General features: G+C 40.9%; 3 protein-coding genes across 3 annotated transcripts; 2 read left to right on the top strand and 1 right to left on the bottom strand.

Annotated features, from left to right (window-relative positions):
* Positions 1–2886: 2886 nt before the first annotated feature.
* zbtb49 (zinc finger and BTB domain containing 49) lies at positions 2887–8410 on the bottom strand. Its single transcript, XM_035151775.2, has 8 exons — positions 8320–8410; positions 7690–7857; positions 5894–7005; positions 5741–5787; positions 5581–5654; positions 5371–5453; positions 5053–5214; positions 2887–4126 (listed from the first exon to the last, which is right to left on the bottom strand). Exons 2-8 carry the CDS (start codon positions 7839–7841, stop codon positions 3375–3377), a joined length of 2382 nt encoding a protein of 793 aa, XP_035007666.2. The 5' UTR covers positions 7842–7857; positions 8320–8410; the 3' UTR covers positions 2887–3374.
* Positions 8411–8469: 59 nt separating this feature from the next.
* Positions 8470–12762, top strand: lyar (Ly1 antibody reactive homolog (mouse)). The gene is made up of 8 exons (XM_035151790.2): positions 8470–9069; positions 9170–9284; positions 9388–9495; positions 9595–9675; positions 10181–10508; positions 11163–11213; positions 11384–11469; positions 12482–12762. Exons 1-8 carry the CDS (start codon positions 8948–8950, stop codon positions 12617–12619), a joined length of 1029 nt encoding a protein of 342 aa, XP_035007681.1. The 5' UTR covers positions 8470–8947; the 3' UTR covers positions 12620–12762.
* Positions 12763–15532: 2770 nt separating this feature from the next.
* tmem128 (transmembrane protein 128) lies at positions 15533–20160 on the top strand. The gene is made up of 5 exons (XM_035151792.1): positions 15533–15712; positions 17320–17452; positions 17865–18026; positions 19338–19446; positions 19577–20160. Exons 1-4 carry the CDS (start codon positions 15586–15588, stop codon positions 19435–19437), a joined length of 522 nt encoding a protein of 173 aa, XP_035007683.1. The 5' UTR covers positions 15533–15585; the 3' UTR covers positions 19438–19446; positions 19577–20160.
* The last annotated feature ends 1643 nt before the right edge of the window (positions 20161–21803 follow it).

The following is a 21803-nucleotide window of genomic DNA, read 5'->3' as shown; positions in this document are numbered from 1 at the left end:
TGCTTAGACATTTAGGCTAAAAACATGGTGTAAATGACGACGTTTTGAGTCGAATATGAATGTCGGGACTTACTGACACTTGGATGACACCACACAAGCAGTATGGAGGCATTTTATTTTTTTTCTGTATTTGCTGCAATGCTGTTTACACTGGAAACTGCAAAAGTGTTTTGTGGACTCAAACACTTCACCCACCGCTCCATCGTCATAGTGGTGAGTAGATAATGAGTGCATTTTCATTTTTGGGTGAACTATCCCTTTAAGAGGACTGTTGGGCCTTGGCAGAGGTATGTGCTCTACTGAGTGTCATTCTGCTTTTGTGATTGACCTTACAGTTGTTCCTCAACACGTCGGCTCTCTGATCCTCTTCACACCTGGTATACACATGCGTCTTGGGTCACTCCATGTCTGCACATGCGTCTCCACTGGCCACTTGTAATAGATCTCACATCCTCAGTTTATGTGCCTATAAACAAGAACGTCACATGTGTTTGCAATTCCAAATGTAATGTTGTCTTTATCCAGTCTGACTATGAGAAAGGGAGTGGGTAAAGGAGGGGCTATAGTGAGATTTTACTTTAGTATGTGAGTAAGGTTTATCTAATAGGGTTCCTTTTCCATACGTAAGTCCCAAAGTGCTTCAAATACATAAAATAACCCCAGAAAGTAGTAATACACAATAAATATAGTTAATAGAAAATTGTGAAAACAGAAAGGCAATAAAAATGTCTGCTTCTTAAAAAAATGGCAATTTTAGTGTTAAAAAAGAAAATCAACATGTGACAGCTAATGTTAATGTGGTGCTGACCAGTTGGAGCAGGTTGTATCCATAAGCATGCAGCTGTGAACATGTTAACAACAGACTTAGGGAAAATTCCAGCCTCACAGAGCTGCAAGTGGCTGTAGACACTAAGTCTTGTTTAAACCCATCTACTTCAAGTCCCTCAAACTTTGTGGAAGCATTAAATAGATGGAAACCACTTTCAATGGCCAAAGGAGCCTGCCTCTTGTCTGAAGACGCATGTAAGGAGAATTTTCAGCTGTGACAGTGGATGCATGTGAAGCAGCTCACTAGAATTGGTAGATTAACAATGAGGAGGACTGGCAATTATGGTTGGTATGCCTGTGCTGTAGATTTTGTCCTCTGTGTTGTAACAGACAGAAGGGTTCTTCTTCACGCTCTCACACTTTGGTGTCTGCTGTTAAGTGAGAACGTGTTCAAGCTCACGAGGGCTTGAATAATTTTCAGTCCAGAGTGAAATGATCACAGCTTGTAGGCAATAACAGCAACTTTCATATCCAGTAACATAGGCTAATGTATAAAGCACAAGAATGCAGGAATAATTAGGCGTTGACACACACTCTCCTTGGTGTGTAAACATCACCGGTCCATTTTCCTGCCCAGGATCCATTGTCCGTTAGCAGTTGGAGGACTAATGCAAAGGGAAATTAAGGATGATAACAGACTTATGCAATGTGTTGCTAGGCAACTAATCCAGCAGGCACTGGGTAACAGGGGCTGTATTTTGTGACAATGACGGCCAATTATCGGCTGCCTGTACTGTAGTGAATGCTTTCCACTCAGTTCACTGTTTACACGTCTCGAATGCTGCAGTGCTGTTGCACAATGTTTACTGGTGCACAGCGTTAACTGGATGTGAACATGAATCACACTTTCGCAGTCTGCATAAAAAAACTAATCCATCCCATGAGCAATGTTCATACCTTCAGGCCGTCGGTCAGAGGGGACTGACGTTACATAACATGCATATAAAGTTCAATATGTGCTGATGTAAATTTTGCCATTGGTAGTTTTTGTGTTCTTACATTATTTTATATGATGAATACGGGGCAGATACAAACCTGTATCATTATAGTATCTGAGGCTCTGACACAATTTCTTTGCACATACCACAATGAACTAATATGTGATTTATAGCGCCCTCTGTAGTCAGTTTAAGAGCCTAACACTTTACATATATATATTTACAGTAGTTGCACAATAGCATCCATTTTACTTTGTCTAACAACGCACTAGAAGTGAGAAATTAAAAAGCACCTGGAAAAAACAATCTGAGGAAGATATTGTACAGTGAACATTATGAACTCAAAGAAAACGAGAAGAGCACTCAGTAGAGTGCATACCTCCACTAAGGGCCAAGAGTCCCCTAAAGAAACCACCTTCAAATCCACTAGATCTGATTTTTATTTGGATTTGCACCAAAATGCAAACACTCTAAATATCAGTCATCTAAACATGTTGGATTTTTTCATCAAGGTCAATGAATTACTCTCTGAAAAATCAATGAAAAGGGCAAAACGCCCTATCTCACTATGTTAAAGAAAGTGAAAAAAAAAAGAACCTGGATTCAGCCTCTGATGCAGATCCAAAATAACATTTTATTGGATCTTCCCTGACACATACCACATCCTTCCACCAAGTTTGGTGCTGATTAATCCTGTAATTTTGCTGATCCTGCGAACTGACAGAGAGACAGACAAATGAAAATGTATTTTAATCAATACAGATGTGAAAATATACTGATGTATGTATTTTCGTTTCTGTATTTATGCAAGTAAAGCTGCATATATAATCCCATCTTGATTTTGTGAGATCATAAAACTCTAAATCAACATATTCCACGCATTATTGTAGTGATTCAGTCAAAAAAGTTTAAATTCTAAATCCTCCTTTGTTTCCTAAAGACAAAGTAACTGTGTGATCTGTTTTTTTAATAGCTTTTGTTTTAAACAGCCCAAACAGTTAAATAAACATCTTGTACCTATACTACATTGTAAACATATACAAAAACTAAAACAGTTTTCTATTAAATAATCAAGACACACGCATTAAATAGAATGTACATAATTTATTCTTATATGAATGTAATACTAATCAATATTTGACATCTGATAATTAAAAATAGGTCTGCATTTTATTACATTTTAAAGTGCAGTGCTGTATATACAAACTAAAAAAGAATATCTTTATAAGCTCTGATGCATCATTGGAAATTGGATATTAAAGGGAAGATCCACACAGACAAAAGCTGCACACCGCTCTTTCATTCATCTTTAATATTCAAGCATTTTGCTCTACAGCTGGCACCCTAATCACTGACATCACTGTGGGTGTCCTCCGTCTGCTGTCAAAGGGTGCACATATGTTGTGACATCGTTAACTGGGGAGCTCTCAGAGAAGCATCACAACACTGATTTTCATCCCTGTGAGTAAATGTATTTCATTGTTTGAAGCAAAACAAATGAACTCTTCTATACAAGACAGATTTAACCAACCAAGAGCAAGGTGGCAACAATAAAGACCACCTGGAGTGCACCCTTTGAACTGGCTATCCTTTGCTTATAAATGTGTTTCACTGCTCCATGTCATTGTCATTCTGCAGAGTTTTCATTGCCAGGCCCCACAGTGTCACGCTGGAGATAAACTGGCCCTCAGTGGACCTGTAGGAGCCACTACTGGTTCTGCCAGAAGATGTAAGCGAACTACAGTGATTGTCCGCAGGAGGATGGTAGGGCCTTCCCCCCAGACCTCTGCCCATCTCCACCGACATATTCCCATTCTCCACATACGGACCATACACCACCTCCGGAGACAGGTGGTGTTTGCCCAGCTTTGTGTGGTCTGCGGCAGCCAGGGCTGCGCTTTTCTCCTGGTGGTTGGAGGAGAGGAGGTGATGTGGTACCAGGGAGCGGAGCTCTGGAAGGGGGGTGGGGGTGGAAGCTGGGCTGAGTTGCATGCTGGGGGAAGGAGTGTCTATATGTGGTGGTGGCGGCTGTGGTGGTGAAGGAGTAGTTGGTAAGGGTTTGTCGAGCCCTGCGTGGGGCATCATGGTGGAGAAATTCTGCTCACTGGCAGAGGCAGGAGATTTACTGTGGCCGTCAGGTTTAGAGAACGAGGCTGCTCCGTCTGAGCTACACGGCGCCTGCTCAGAGGTGTCTGTGACCGGGCTGTCGTCTGGAGCACCCTTGCAGTGCATGTTGCTGTGTCTCCTCAACATGGCGGAGCGGGTGAAACTCTTGCCACAGGCGTTACAGATATAGGGTTTTTCCCCAGTGTGAGAACGTATGTGACGCTGCAGGTCCCCTGAGCCAACAAAGCACTTCCCTGCATCAAAGATACAAAGATACACTTTAGCTATGGTCCATACAGAGATACTTATTAAGACAAAGTAGGTGGTGAGCCTTACAGGGTGAGTTAAAAAATGCTCTCAATCCTTCTTACTTGAGCCCGACGATACAGATTTTTGGTGGCCGATGCTGATACCGACATTAGAGAGTAAAACAAATTCCCATACCCATATATCACCTGGTATATATATATATATATATAAAAGAGAAATTGGCAATGATTCCTAAGATGTCTTATCAATCCCTTATGACAAAGAAATGTCACTGAGGTTTAATATTTGACATTTTAACGATAAACTTTACCATAAATAACTATAAATGAAAAGAAAACACATATACAAACTAATATATAGAACTTGAATTAAGAAAATAAGTATTTTTTTTCATAAAGTATAAACATAAATGCACATATTTTCTGCATTTTATATTCTGTAAAATCAACACCGATACCAATATATCTGTGAAAAGCTATTATTTTTAAACTCTCAGTTAGAAAAGAAACCTTTTCTGAGAAACCAATTTATTAAGAATCAATAAATGATTGACCCTACTGCAGGAAATGATTAAATATCTGACATTCATATCTGGTGGCCAGAGGTTTCTCAAAAATAAGTTTCAAAAGAATAAATAACTTGAAAAAATACTACATTTATGTTCCTGTTAAGCTATTTTGACTTTTAACAGACCAGTGTGGGAAAAAAAGATATGAATGAATAAGAAATATGAATAATGGCAAACAGAACAGACTAAGCCATCATACTAACTTAAAGCTTTTGAACAAGGTTATATTTTTCAATACTAAATAAAAGGATGTAATATTTGTAACACAACCACGTCTCTATTAGAACCTGCAAAATCAAGACGTGAAAACCAGTTTCACGCTAGAAACAGACGGCTCCTTACCACATGTGGCACAGCTGTGTGGTTTTTCTCCAGCGTGGCGCGTCTTGTGCTTCAGAAGCTTTCTGTGCGTGTTGAAAGATTTTCCACACTGGTCACACGTGAACGTCTTGTCTGTGGCGTGAGTCCTCTTGTGCTCCTTGAGATTGCTCAAGTTGTTAAACCCTGAGGGATGAACATGTTGAAGAGAGTTTAACACCAATCTCATGAACACAAAATGTGTCGCAGTTTTACAGATATCTGTAAATTATACAAGCTTTTACAAGTTTATGGTTTATCTTGTAAAAAATGAGATGTGTTATGTTGAGAGATGTCACATACCTCGACCACATATATCACAGAGATGTGGCTTCTCTCCTGTGTGGACCACTTTGTGACGGTGGACATCACCTGATGCTGTAAAGCTGAACATCACAGATAAACATTATATTAATGGGGCACTAAGTATCTAAAATATCTATACAGGTGAAATGGAAATGGGGGGAAATGAGAATACAAATGAGAAATGGAGATAAATAGGAGATTTTTTACCTTTTTCCACATAACTCACAGATGTATGGTTTCTCTCCAGAGTGTCGCCGCAAATGAGTCTGTAAATTTCCAGCCTGTAAAAAAATTACGTAAATATCTCAATATAATCTGGGCACCTATGAATAACGTTGCTAAATTAGAATAATACACCAAACTGTACCTGTGAGAAGTATCTCCCACACACATTACACTGGAAGGGCTTCTCGCCTGCAACAACAATAAACTTTGGGTCTAAAAATATTGATACGATAAATCTTACAGAACCGTTGGCTTAAATGATATCTGCTATTTTGTAATTATTAACTGTAAATACCAGTATGTGAGCGCTTGTGCAGTTCCAGGTTGCTTGGGTGCTTAAAAATCTTCCCACACACATCACAACAGTACTGCTTGTGTCCCGTCTGCTGCTGCGGCTTCAGATTTTGCTCGTCTTGGGTCACAGGTGGAGGACTGGGTTGTCGTGGCTCTGTCGCCGTCTCAGGAACCTTCTCCTCGCCTGCAGTAACTTCCTCAGTAGGAGCAGCTGGCGCTTCAGTCTGGACAACAGGCTCCTCTTGATGATTCTCTTTGGGTAAGCTGAGGACGGGCTCGCTGACAGACTCAGCACACATCTCCTCCAAAGCTTTCTGAGACCTCAGGTAGTTGTATTTTTTCAGGTAAACAGCCTTCTTGGGGCGCACTGGCCCGTTGAGCATGGAGTCTGCTGAGTCACAGTTGGGAGCATTTAAATTGTCTGAGGGTGTGAGAGAGGAGACAGGGTTCTTCTCCACTGCCACAGATGTGCTGGGAGGATTAGGCTGAGCTGTGTTTCCTGAGCATACAGGTGTGTTGTTGCCTGCCTGGTTGACCCCGAGCTGACACTGCTGCTCCGCCACCACCACCAAAGGACCTGGGCCTTGATTTGCTGCATTAATTGTCTGAATTGCGCTTTCTTTGAAGTACTGTTTACTGTAGAAGTTACGGAGCTTGTAGCCATGGACTAATTGTTTTTCTATAGGTGCCTGAGTGACGGCAGCTGTGTCATAGTTAGAGCTGCTATTAGGCCCAGAAACTGGCAGCCTTTTGGTGTGGTCCAGGTCATTGCCGAGGCCAGGCCTCTGGGCTTCAGAGGGACAGTGGAGGTCGACATCGTGAGGAAGACTGCTTCCCAAGAGGCAGTCGTGCTCAGAGCTCAGCATGCCTGGGAGGGAAAACGATGGGATCTCCACTGGTGGAGGACAAGGCTTGAGGAAAGCGTTGCACATGCTCTGCACGTTTGGAACCTGTAAGCACTGAGCAATGTCCAGCAGCGCTTGTACGTTATCTTGATTGATGTCGAGGTGGGAGGTGTACATGTAGTCCAATATTTGGCCGATGCCACTGACATCCTGGATAACCAAGTTGAACACCTCGTTCTTTTGACTGGGGGAACTTTGGAACAAAGACCTGAAAAAGATCAGACAGTGAAAAGTGGGTATTCACACATATTCACGTGCCAAGAGATTAACTATCTGAGGTGCTCAGACCTGGTATTAACATCCATCCTGAGAAATCCAATCACAAGAGGACAGACTTCACACCTGGAATTAAAATGATTCCTGAATGTGCCTCCTGAGACCACTTGTGATCGGATATAACTTCCCACTCTATATGCAAATAATCATGTAAGTCATTTCTGTTTGTGAACACCAAATGGTTTACTTTTAACCCATTCTGAACGTATAGATGTGTCAGAGTGCGCAATAGATACAGGGAGTGGCTGAATGAATCAATGTGCAGCATGGAGCTTTACTGTGGAATAGGATACTACCCATCTGGGGGAAAAATAGACATCATTATGTATCGATTAGAGTTGATATTTTGAAGAAATCAACAGACGGACAATGAGAAGAGTAAAAAATAAGTTGTACTTGTTGTGAAACTGTCACGGTTCATATGTGACTAAGAATGCATTTGCATTCACACAGCTAAAAGATGTGACCACTTCCGAATGTGGTCTGAGAGATCGGGTCTCGGGACTCATTGAGGACAAGTTTGGTGTTCAGACCTGAGCTTTGCAATGACCACTTGTGATTGGATCCCTCAGGGAGGATGTTACCACCAGGTCTGAGCGTGGTCATATAAACGCACCTGAAGTAGGAGCTGAAAGCAGCCAGGACATTCTTGTGGGCTTTGAAGCAGACGCCTTTGACCACCAGCATGCAGTCACACAGCAGCCCCTGAATCCTCTGCTCCTGGAGCTGCTGCAGGAGGTACGAGCTGTGGCTGGACACAGTGTCCATGGTCACTTAGCTCCAACTGCTCCATCAAAAAACACACACACACACACACACACACACACACACACACACACACACACACACACACACACACACACACACACACACACACACACACACACACACACACAAATTATCCCTATGATCTACTAGCTGTTGAAATGCAAACTGGTAAAAAAAAAAAAAAGTGATGCAAAGAGTTCTGCTAACATTGTTCCAAAAGTTAGTGTTCACACATATACTATAAATCATACAGTTCATCAACCAGGCAGAAACCTGTGTCTGTGCTATGAGACCACCCATGCAAAAATTGGACGAACGTCCCAAACAGGCGAAACACAAAGCTAAGCTAACAAACTAGCCCCAGGGGTGAGAGATGTGAGTCTGCAGCCTAAACTAAGACCTGTCTCCCCCCACACTGGAAGACTGATCTTGTTCATTCACATCAGTGACACAGATCAGCCCAGACCCGGGTCCAGACCTGTGTTATCGCAGCAGCATTAGGTTTCCACCTCTTATTTGGATGATGGGTCACTTCGCGAGTGCGAGGACTTTGCGTCACTTCCGGGTGCAGCTTCTTTTTCGAGTCGCCGAAACACGAAACGGGGGATGAAAAAAAACTACATAGTGTCGGAGAATGATTGTGTGACATGTTTTAACTTGAAAAGACAACTTGGCTAACCTGCTAAATGAGTCTGTACACAGCCTTTCAGGGAAAGGGCGTTTAGATGGTATTTTACTTCATTGGTCTCAGAACCTTTCTTTGATTGCGTTTGCCCACGGAAGACTATTAATGCGGCCACAGCGTGTCCCCGCCGTCACGTGTGTTTTGGAAAGTTTACGCGGATGGAAGAGAGCAGGGGTGTCGCAGTTTTAAATGAGATTGAGAAGCAAAACTAGTTTAAGGCAGCGACTCGTTTATATGTGTCGATAAACCTCCTGCTATTTACAGCTGTTAGCTTAGCGTAACGCTTGTCAGCTTTGGATAACGTTACTCGTCTTTCTGTGGCTAACTTTAGCTAGCCCTGCGGACAGAGCGGTGTCGCATGAGGATCGCACCGGGTTTGTTTTGAGTTTGGATCATCTAGGTCTATTAGTGGCGTTAGAAAATGGTGTTTTTCACCTGTAACGCCTGCGGTGAGTCCCTGAAGAAAGCTCAGGTGGATAAACATGTGAACATGTGCCGGGGCTGCCAGGTCCTGTCCTGCATCGACTGTGGAAAAGATTTCTGGTAACGACCGAGTGTTTCCTGCCTTCCGCCTCTTGCTGTTTACTCGCCACTCGCATTGTTTTGCAGTTTCATTTGTGCTATGTTGTTTCTCTGTGAACAGGGGCGATGACTACAAGAACCACCTTAAATGCGTCAGTGAAAATCAGAAGTATGGAGGCAAAGGCTACGAGGCAAAGGCAAACAAAGGTGATGTGAAGCAGCAGCAGTGGATTCAGGTGAGATGCACAGAAATGATCTCCATCTATCTGATGAAATAATCAAAGTAGTGTTTGTGTCCGTGCTTTTTTAAATCTAACTTGAAATGTCTCTTGACTGAAGAAAGTCAACGAGGCCATGGACAAACCCGATATCAGTGCGAAGCTAAAGGACGTGCTCAAACAAGTCAGCGTGTACGACAATGTGCCAAGAAAGAAGGCCAAGTTTCAGGTTAGAGTTTCTTCCAACTGCACCAGCAATTTCTTACTTTATTGAGCACACTGTCTGGTGGTCAGGTGCGTTATTGTGTTCATGTTGTGTCTCCCTCAGAACTGGATGAGGAACAGTCTTAAAATAACCAACACCAGCCTTCACGATGAAGTGTGGAACATCCTTGCTGCAGCCGACAGTGTAAGTTCAGCTGCTTTAAGTTTACTATTGTTGTTGCTTCTATAGCTGATTCCTTGAGCATATTTTTTCTGTCAGCATAGAGTGGGTAAGGTTCACTGAACAAATCCAGTTTAAATGCAACAATTGGCTCTAAAATCAATGGAATCATATATATATATAGATATATCTATATATATATATATATATATATATATATATATATATATATATATATATATATATATATATATATATATATATATATATCATCATGGTAACGTCAGATGTTGGTTAATGGTTAAACTCTATTGGAATGACTTTCCAATTTGTAAATTAACATATTTTGCATGACAGCCATAGTCTCTTTACAGTATTTAAAGATGGTTGGTACGTAGTTTTGACCTGCAGCCATTAGATAAGAAAAAAACATGTACTCCTACGATTTTCCTTCGGCTGTTTGGTGTAATAATTGGTGTGTTTGGAGTCCTTGTCTTCAACATCTAATTCCAAACCCACAACCTGACAGGCTCCAGAGGTCCCCCAGCAGACTAAAAAAGATGAACAGGCAGCACCTGAAGTCCAGATGCAAACTAATGGGAATGAAGAGCAAAATGGACAGCCAGGTGTTAAGAAGAAGAAGAAGAAGCTGAACAAAAAGGAGCGTAAAGAGGCCCGTCAGCAGACGAACAGGAAAGCTCCGAAAAACACAGACCAAACAGACACAGGAGAGGGAGAGAGAGACCAGACAGGCAAAAATAAGAAAAAGGACAAAAAGAGAAAGCGCAGCAATGAAGAAGATGAAGAGCAGAACGGGCACGACGCTGAAAACGAGACGTCCAACAAGAAAATGAAGAGTAAGTTGTCTGTGAAGATTCTCAGTCATCCAGGTCATGGTTATTCAGGAAGGGTTGAAACAAGGGCAACTGGCCTAAAACTATTTCACCTTTCGTCCGAGAGGCTTCTTCGATTAAGTAAAGGGAAACACTGAATCCTGCAACAGAGGACAATATCACATAACTGCCTACACCACTTTCCCCTTTCCAGGAGATTTTTAACCATTCCTTGATTAAGACCCCATAGAGGTTTTAGAGGTTAAAGTCCTGGGGTTCCCCAGCACCCAGTCAAAACTGAAGAATTCTTTGGATGAGAGGTGAAATGTTTTCAGTATCTAAAACTAAATCCAGTTGCCCTCAATTCAAGTTTTTTCTGAAGGTTCACACATGATCTGTTAATTTTATTGTCTGCAAATGCTGTATATTGTAAGCAATGTTAACATATAGAGAACATTTACAGATTAAGTTTGAGCCTCCAAATGTAGGTCAAGAATTAAGGTATTAAGGAAACACTCAAATACTAATGTCCATCTGTAAAAATGGGGCACTTTTGATTATGTATTTAAAAAAGTTAATAATTTTGACACATTCCTCCTCTTCAACGGTCTATTTTTGAGTTGAAGTGTAGATTTGTGATGCACTTACAGCACAACTTTTCTTCCTTCTCTTTCCCAGTTGTTGAAACAGCAGAGTCTGAGGACACTGAGGACCAAAAAGCCCCCAAAGGTAAGGTGGTTTGCTTCATGTCTTTGAACAATGCCTTGTTATAGATACATGATGGCGTTAAACAGTGAAGCCACCAGGGGTCAGTGTTGTTGTTTCTTTGTTTGAGAAAATGCCCATCAGTGAAAACTCTCCACACTAGAAGACAATTGATGGTTCTGATCATCTTACAGGCAAATTCAACTGGAAAGGGAATATCAAGGCTGTGCTGAAAGACTCAGATGACCAGGAACTTCCAGTGAAGAAACTCAGGAAGAAGGTGAGACGTGGGTGCATTCTGAAAGTCCAAATAATCTCCTTTCCTAACCACTATTCCTTGACCCCAATGGAATACGTCAAGGAAAGATGTGAAGGAGAAGCTGTAGGAGTCAAGAAGAACCACAGTGCAGAGAAAATCCGGCAGAATTTGTTTTGAGAACCACTTTATTTATAACAGAAGATACACACAAAATGTACGGTACTCTGCTGTAGGCTGTGCACTGACAATTATAACAAAGTTTCCCATTAAAACAAAATAACACGTCCTGAGCCAAGATGTTTTCAGTTCATATAGAGGGAACATTTAAATCATCACTTACAGGAAAGAACAACAAAACAGATTTGATTAAGAATTAAAATTAAACTAACAGGACTGAAATGTAGAAATAATGTGAGGGATATAGGTGGATAAAACCTTGTATAAGTGGAGAGAAAAAATATTGTATCCATTCCACAGTCAAGGGATTGAAATAACTTTTATATTTAATACTGATGAGGATATAGTGAACTATAACTTCAATCAGCTTGTTAATCGCTGTGACTCTTGACTGGACAGATGTGACCGAGAAGAAATCAGGAGCTCATACGATCATGTGAGGATTCACATCATTTTCTTCTGTCATGAGAACATGGGTGTTTCCAGGTGTAAATATAATGTTGCGTTGCTATAAATGTTGCTACCGCAAAGAATTGCGGGGCGGCATTTTCTTTCTTTCCCGTCCTTTCATAAAGGATTGTTTGATGTTTCCAATGCTAAAGGAGATAACTTGGGAAGCTTTTGCTTATCCTTTTAGAGAATTCGAATAGCCTTTATAATGGCGGTCGCTGAAATACTTCCGGGTCATTTCACTCAGTTAGGAAGGTTCCTAAGCAAAATGGACGATTCGAATGCACCCATGGAGGGTTTTACTCTGTGATTATTTGTTTGCATAGCATCCCATCTAACTTCTAAACCCTGCATGTTCCTCTGAACTTATCTTTTGGTTACATTTTTTTTTTTGTGGTCTTCACAGATTTTGGCTGCCTACTATTCGTTCACTGCTGATGGAAACTTCAAAACTGAAGAGGAGGTTCTGGCACTATTCAACAAGAAGATCAGTAAAAATCCCACGTTTAGAGTTTTGAAAGACCGAGTTAAACTTGTAAAGTAGACTTGTGTATCTCACACCTCTGGCATGAAATATATGTTGTTCATAGACTTTTAAAATTTAAAGGATTTTCTTGTCTGTCATCCTCCTGGGGATGTTTTTATACAGATGGCATAATCTTGAAGATTAAACCATTTTATAAGCGATAAATGTGTCTTGTTTCTGATTTCAGTGGAGCCGGTCGGCTTTACAAACTATCCCAGAACGCGTCTGTGTTCTTTAACGTATAAAATGACAATTGTGATAGACAATGACTCTCTTCTACATTCCAAGGCCACAGTAAGGCTGGGAAATGGCACCTTATCTGCGGGATTGGATGTTGGAGTGGGGGAAGGGAAACAGGAGAGGTGCACCGAGGTGAATTTGACTCTCACACGGGACGAAGCTAATGCACATTCCTCGGCACCCCGAACGGGGTTCACTTGGCTGTGGACACAGAAGCTCCATAGAAGCAAGATGCTTGGTGTCAGCATCAGGTGAAGTTTTAATGCTGTCTGATTTTCCACCGCTAGAATGAGCAGCCTCTTTACCCTGTGTACACATACACACACACACAGGAGGAGCTACAGGAGGAAATCTGCCCAGCTTTATGAAGCTCTGCTAATCCCAGCAGGTTTAACACTGATGCTCATTCATCACACTGCTTAGCTGTAATTGTATATTAGATACTTTGGGTATTAGTCAAGCTGTTACTCAGGTTTGCTAGTATTAAAATGGTGTTTTCTAGTCCGCCGTGGGACTAATCCAGACCCCACAGGATTCTCAGAAAAACTGAATCTGAGCCTGTCTTCACTGTCGCAAAAACGAATCTGGGTCTCCACATCAGTCTCATTTCTGCCATTAAATATGTCATGATGAACCGTGGCCACTACCTTTTGATATGAAGGGTCAGTTTGATCCTTGAGCATTGAACTTAATGGCAGCCATTATTATTTGAAGAATGTCTTTTCCAAGTTAATCGGTAGGCTACCTGGGATATTAAACACAAAACAGAGGCACTACAGCGTCTGTAAGAAGTTCTGTCTTCGAAAAGAAAAGTTTGATTAATAAGAAAAAAGACACGCTTGCATATTTATTTGTTGATTGTGTTGTCTGTGTAACCAGTCTACTTGCTACTTGTGGAACTGTTAGCATCAACAATTATTGAATTGAATCAAAAGTGATAAAATTATGTAGCTGGATTTACAGTTTCTCTGTTTGCCATATAGTTACACAACGGTTATCATCCTGCCACTGTTGTCTTGGTTTGTCTCACTTTACTGTTGACTTAACACAGCTGAAAGCTTTGTACAGAGTACACCAACTGGGTGCTGCTTGTGCTCTGATCTGGTGGTGATACAAATGACCATGTAGTTCTGCTCCTAAGCACCGGGTGTCGATGGATGAGTTTTATCTGGTGCATCTGCTCTGGAACAAGACCCCGTCCCTGAGTGAAGAGTTACTGATGACTCAGTTGCCTCCACCTGTTTGTGGAGCAGGAGTCACATGTTTCCTTACAGGTGAATACAGAGACGTTAGTCTACCCCATTAATATATACAAATAGTCCAATATCATTTTTTTTTTTCATCATTACAGGACTGTTATATTACTTTACATTTGTAGTCTACCTAATAATAAACTGGCATAAAAGCGATCAGCTGTTTAGCTGCTGACAAGTGAGGGATCAACCTCCACTTGAAGTATTATTAACTTTTCTTTACCACACACATCTTGCCTTTACTTGGAAAGTTTTTAATTGGGAGTGAAGTGGGACAAAGGTATCGGCAGTGTCAGATTCTTGCCAGCACTGTGTAAAGGTAGACGTTCAAGATAAACTCTGGAATGGAGCCAGCTACTATGCATTCTACAAAGTTGATGAGGAATGGGAGCAAATAGACTTGGTCAGACCTCTTTTTTTGTGCAAATATCCTCAGTTACCCTTTTAAGCTTATATAAATTTCCCCAGCCTGGTGGTATCAAGATGATTCTTTAGGAGAAAGGAGAAAAACTCTAACTGTTGGAACCTGATTGAAATGGATTTTTGGGGCAGATACCAATATATCATCTGACTTTTTTTTTTTTTAAATGCCAAAGATTAATGTCAATATCAAACCCCCATGACAAAGACATGTAACTGAGGCTTTAGGCTATTTTACAGTTTAACCATAAACTTCATGATAAATAACCACATAATTATGAAACACATAAGACCAAACATATAGAACCCTAATTTTTATAATGCTTTCATGTCAGCGCATATAAACAGTAAGCCATTAAAATATATTATCGACCATGCCTTAATCGAATATGTTCAACCTACTAGTTACTGTCGTGGTTATTTATCTCAAGTGACTGTATTTAACATGGTTTTGTATTTTAAAACAAAACCATGATTAGGATAGTCGTACTAACAACAGTCCCCTTTGTTTGATGTAGCAATAATGTATTGTTATACTGACAAATTTAAAGGTAACAGTTTCTGCTTAATAAATTCTATACTGTTAATGCGATGGAGTTTAATTTTTGTTTTATATAATAGTTTAATATATTTAATATATAAGTTTTGCATCTATACATATAATGTAAATGGAGGAAAACTGAACATTGTTTTCTATAATGAACCTGTCAGTTTGATTTACTTATTTTTACAGGTAACAAATATAGATTTGCACCAAATGATTGGAAATAATTGAAAATATGCTTAGATTTCAATACATACTGTGAACTAAAACTTTGTGTAGACCTCCCCTTTACATTTTAATATAACTATGACCTATTGTTTGTTTAACCTTTAATCTTGATACATGTAATAAATAAAATGTTTATTTAGCTGATTGTTATTGTTTCGCTATAACTACATTGGATAACTACATTTGTATAAATATAGAGAAGAAGAAAAATACAACTGTTGCTGTCAAGTGCGTCATAAAAAGGCGTCTCTGAATCAAACAGGAAGTGCCTTCAAGTGGTCACTTAGCTTTCAGGGCTAATGCTAGTCACTGATAGCATCAACACAATGCTGAACGACAGTGAGCTGTCAACACTGCGGAACAGATTCAAGAGAGATGCGGAGTTTCTTATGCAAACAACGACAGCGGGTGACGAAGATGAAAAGAGTAAGACACGTGGTGGCTAACGTTATTAGCCGGCTTTTCTGTCAGAGCTAAAGTTATAAACACAGTGATAACATAACTCATTTCTGGTTTGGGCGCTGACGTCCCGACTGCAAATGCTAAACACAGCCTGCCGACTAACCAACAGAAATGACAATGGCTCAAACTGTTGAGCGAACAGGGTGCCGTCATCACGGTGTGGAAACAAAGTGACCTTTTCCTTTCACGAAACTGTAACGAGCTGCCACTAGTGATTCACTCAGTCGTCAGTTTATTAGGAACACCAAGCTAAAGCTAATGCAGCTTGATGCAGCAGACCTGCAGTGAACCACACTGTGAGGAAGGATGACATGTGTTTGTGGAATCTGCTGGATGTGTTTTATGGTTATAGTGTTACTGTTATCAAGCCTGTACCCTCATTGTTACAAAATGGGTTAGACACAATAATGGAAAGACTTTCAAATATAACAGAACACCAATAAACACCATCACACACTGCATCCTTCTAAATAACCGTCAACACAAAACAGTCTCAACAAACCATGGACATTTTAATTTCAAAGTTTTGTTTACTGTTGGACTCCATTAGTTTTATCGTGGCGTACCTAATAAACTGGCAGCTGAGTTTAGCCTTTAAACAACAGACAGTGTGACTGCAACACTTTAATTCTAAAAGCGGTTTGTATGCAGCTTGAACAGTGGACAATTGTTCAACTCCGAGGCGTTGACTGGCAGATACCCAGCAATTCTTGATTCTTTTGACTGTGAGCTGTGTCAGCCCAGCCTCATAGTACAAGGAAACTGTGCTCCTACGCTGTCTCTTGTCCAAGGGCCATCTCTTTGCCAGTGTAAACCGATCACTGTAATACAAGCAACAGACCAAGCATTTGTTGAGCGGTCATCCCTTTCATATCAGCGTCTGCGATTATTCCAGTGTACATGCCGCCAGTGGTCTTTCAGGTGAGCTGGCTTGCTATAGTATATCTTGTAAACAAGATGGACCACTGGGCAAACCTTTCATTAAAGATGCAGGTCAACTATTTGTCTGGGGCATGGAGGCATGGAGTTCATTGTGAACTCTGCACAGAGCAGAGCAGCACTTCATCAGCCAACAACAAGCTATGTTGTGTTTAATCAACCAGTAAATTATAGAGATTAATAGCTCTCGGAGAAGTAAGATTATCTCCTGGAAAACTATCAGATTCACCTCTAAAGCTCCTGAAATTCGAATGGTTGGGATTTGGCATATTCTATTGAAGCAGGACAAATCTCAGTTGGTAGTAAATAGTATACTATACTGTAGGTCTTTCACTGACTACTTTAATTTGAATGTAGTGTGTTTCTGTTACATGGTACTACTGTGCTAACTTTATATATTACTCATCTAATCAATGGTAAAATAATGTAAGACTGTGGTCTAAAATTTTGAGGGCACGTGGATTGTTGAGGGCTAATTAAACGTGATAAACTATGAATCCATTTCCAATAATCTGTACTTAAATTTCTACTTTCAAAGTCGGCATGGATTCAATTGTGCTCTCAAAGTGGACACATGGATGAAACTCTCACTCTAAGACTTTATGACATTGTTGTTTTCAATTATCTTTCAGGTCCGGAGGAAAAAGATGCCAAACCTCTTCCTCGCATTAACAGACACTCCGTTTTCTGGGTCGTGGCATCTATAGCTGTGACCTACTATGTTGAGTTCCTCCACAACATCATGGAGAACGATAATATCAAAAGGTGACTGAGTTATGGAGACGACTGATGAAATTCCCTCCCAGATTTCATTCACATGTCTCTGTACCCTACATTATAAACATATAAAATATGAGATTTGTATGAGGTCAATTTCCTACTGTGCCTTATCTTTAGTTTCTTTACTTTCTCTAAATTACCTTCACACAGAGAGCCGAATCCTCTGTTGTTGTGGAAGGTCGACGCTCGTGTCAAACAACAAACTTCACATGTTTTTGTTTTACTTTCTCAGTGGGACCACCAGTAAATGATACCAGGGATATTTGATACAAGTGGGAAGCTTTGTGTATCATTGTTAACTTCACCATTTGTAGTTGAACAGCTTCAGTAAGTCTCAGCAGATTAACTTCAGATCTTCAATAACATCCTCCCTCTTTCTAAACCCTATTTTCCCCAGCTGGTGGTTCTATGTGGGTCTGGTACTCCTTGTGATCTGCCTGTCGCTGGCCATGTTTTGTATTGTATACCTGGAGTGGTTCAAAGGCATCCAGCACTATGACCAAGAATATCCTGCCATTCCTCCCCTCACCACTGCTGCCTTTATTGCTGCATCATGCAGGTAAAACACACAAAAAAAGCGTAACTGTGAATTGCTTTTACAAAGTATTTTATCCTTTTAGTTTAATACCAGGTAAACTATAGGACGCTGTATTTGAAACCAAACAAGAAGATCAGCATCAGATGTTTATCACAACATTTAACATACTATACATCTCCCTTTTTGAATGTGATAATCTAACAAGATCACGTTGTCATGACGAGAAATAATATAGTTCGTTGGTATATGCCCCAAAATCCAGTGTCTCACAGGCTTCTAGCTGTCATGTTGAAACACAAAAGTAACAAACTATTGTCTAAAATCATATTAAAATGCTTAAACAAAAAGATTTTATTTTAATTGAACCAAGTAGTCCCACAGAAGTAATGCTGTTTGAAATAATTCTACTTGTCTCTGTAAGATCAATTGCACTAAATGTCATCTGCAAATTTTTATTTTATTTTGGATGCTGCCTGACTATGTGTTTAAGCAAAATTTCTCTTTCACTATGATTGCTGGACTGGTTTTAGAGTAATTTGGCTGCATACACGTATTTGAATCTGTATATGATGCCTGGTGCAAATTCGTGGCTACTTGCATCTTTTTAATGACTTTTTTTTGTTATCGTGGGGCAGGACACCATCAACAGCACCCAAACAAGCTGCCCAAGCCAGATGTTAAAGGGATAGTTCACCCAAAACTTGGAGGGGTGGGTGAAGTGTTTGAGTCCACAACACTTCAGTTTTGGGGCAAACGGCGTAGCAGCCAAATCCAATACAACTAATAAAACAACAGAAATAAACAAACATGCCTCCATACTGCTCGTGTGGTGTCTGCTGACATCTTCCGACAAGGCACATTCAGGGACCGTCGGAAATGCTAACGTCCACTAGCTTAGCATCTTCTGGTGGACTTTTAGGCTTAAAACACCGTGGAAACGACCTCGTTTCAAATCGAATATGAATGTCAGCGCTTGAGGACACTTGGATGACACCACATGAGCAGTATGGAGGCATGTTATGTTTTTATTCTGTTGTATTTTTACGTCTGAAGATAGGTCACTAATATCTTCAGTTGTATTGGATTTGGCTGCTACACTGTTTGCCCCTGAAACTCCAGAAGTGTTTTGAAAACTCAAACACTCCACCCACCCCTCCGTCGGCCTACTGGTGATGGTACTGCCATTACTTTTGCTTTCTCATCAGGTGGATACATAACAAGCTTTAGATCACTGCAGCATCATGTGTAAACCATGACAGTGTAGGAGGAAGCAGCCGTTTTTGTGTTTCAGTATTTGTGTGTATTTGTAAGTGACGTGTCCTTCTCTCTCAGCTTTAACATAGCACTGTGGCCAGTGTGGTCCTTCTTCACTCCACTCATCCTCTTCACACAGTTCATGGGTGTGGTCATGCTCATCTCTTTGCTTGGATGAATGTGAAAGGTGAGGACAAGACTTTTTTTGTGGGTTATCTTTTTAATGACAACTTTGCAAATTGTTGGACATGTACGTGGCATCAAATCTAAACTTCATTCGTGAATCTTAACTCATAATCTTTTCTATTGTTTTGCAGCTGAGGATCGACACCATGCTAACCTCAATACTGAGTTGTGTTTTTATACTTTTTCTCCCGTGCTTACACATATTTTATGTTGCCAACTCCCCCATATATTCACTCCCAGTTTACTGAACCTCACACTCTCTCTTGAGAATAAAACACTGGTGGCAACACAGGAAACACACCTGTAAGGAGTATTCTAAAAACAGGCCTTTTTCACAGCAAACATGTTGACTTGTTACAGTAGCAAAAGCACAGGTGTTGGCCAATGGCTGCAGAACTGACAGCATATGATACTAAAAACAACCAAATGGAATTCAACCATAATTCATTTTACTACACACACCTGTTATTTCCTAACAGCAATATGTCTTCTGTGATGTTTGCCTGTTGTGCCGATCTGTATAAAAGTGAGTGTGTGTGTGTGTGTGTGTGTGTAAGCATTGAAGAAAATCTGTCGGACCATTTATAGCTGTGGAAAAGTTATAAAAAATGTTATCAAGCAGTTTGTGGTGAGGTTAATAATTTCTGCTTATCTCCTGTTTATCTCTATGTTTATCTTGAATAAAGTTATGTAACTAATTTCAATAACTGTAAAATTGTTGCTCTTCATGAAACTGCATCAAACATGCACCAAGCATCTGGTACACACACACACACACACACACACACACACACACACACACACTGTCTTTCTCTCAGTGTCTCCCTCTCTCTCACCAACCGTGGCTTCAACCAGTGTCTGCAGCCCCTTGATTTTTTGAAGGCAGGCCTCTTTCTCCACCTGCTCACTCCTGAGCTGATCCTCCAGAGCTTCCCAACAAGGTCCCAGTCAGTCTCACTCTGTTGGATCTGAGTCTGCATGGTCTTCAAGACTCATGCAGGACACAGGGGGAACTTTAAACACTTTTGGGTATGTTTTTCTTTTTTGGTCAGCGGGCCCATCTTTGGGTCTGAGCTATATCCGCTGAGCAATGCAGCCGTATCAAAATCTCCTGAATCTGCTGTGGCTTCAACATGAGGGCTGTACAAATTAAGCGCTCCTGTGAGCATTGGTGGGTGGGTCTGAGAGCAAGACACTACACGTGCACCATCTACACCTGCGACTTGCATCCATTGGAAGGTACAAGCTTTCAATCACACGATATCCATGCCCAAGCGCATGTTGTACTTTCTCGTCTATCTTAGTCTATATGGGACCATGATTTACAAAATGAACATCAGGCTGTTTTGAAGAAGACTTGAAACAAGAGAAGTGAGTCATTTTTTGAGATTCTATCATACTTTTTTGTTTTTATTATTTACATTATTATTTGATACAATTATTTACACAATTGTGGCTTGGAGGGGGGAAATGTGGGGGGAAGAAGGGGGGAGAGGGGATTTGGGATGAGGGGATGGGAGACAGGATTGAGGGAGTGGAAGGATGGGAGAGGTGAAGGAGGGTAACAGGGTGAAGGAGGTTGAGAGGTTGAAAACCAAATGTTTTTCTCTTCTCCTTCGCCTCCTTCTCTCTTTGTTTTTTCTCTCCCTTCACCTGAGCTTGATATCCTCCTCAATCTTCTGAGCTTTGATTTGCGAGTCTTGCACTATGATGAGACTCACCAGCTCCTTGATTATTTGAAGGCAGGTCTTTTTATCTGCCTGCTCACGCCTGACCAGATTGTGGACTTTAACGTCTCAGTCTGGAGGATCTGAGTCTACCTGCTCTTCAGTTTCTCCATGAGCTCAACATTCCTACGCACGTCTTCCGGAACATTGAGGCACTTCTTCGCCATAGCTTCAACCAGTGTCTCCAGCTCCTTGATTCTTTGAATGCAGACGTCTTTCTCCAACCGCTGACTCCTTCGCTGATTGTCCAGAGAGGTAATCTGAAGTTGGTGATCAACCTTGTTCTGCAGGATCTGAATTTGAATGGCCTTCAGTTCTGCCATGAGCTGATCATTCTTAAAGACCAGCGCGGCCTTTACACTTTCAAAAGTGTCCATTAGTTCATCTTTTTCCCAGGTGACATCCTGAACCTTCATCTTGTACTCAATCAACTCCTCTTTCATGTTCTGCATGTAAACCTGCTGCTTTTTGGGGGGTTTGTTCAGGAACTGTATAATCTTGGAGTCTTCTCTCTGCATCGCCTTGGTATTCCTCAATTCAATCTCCAATGACGCAATCTCCGCCTGCATCCGTTTCTTGTCATCACTCCATCTGCTCTCCCTGCTGTTCATCAGGGCCTTAAGAGCAAGGT

This window comes from Hippoglossus stenolepis, chromosome 3, assembly GCF_022539355.2.
Source record: "Hippoglossus stenolepis isolate QCI-W04-F060 chromosome 3, HSTE1.2, whole genome shotgun sequence".
NCBI lineage: Eukaryota > Metazoa > Chordata > Actinopteri > Pleuronectiformes > Pleuronectidae > Hippoglossus > Hippoglossus stenolepis.
Note: the sequence above shows the minus strand (reverse complement) of the source record. Positions and strands in the feature narration are given on the sequence as shown.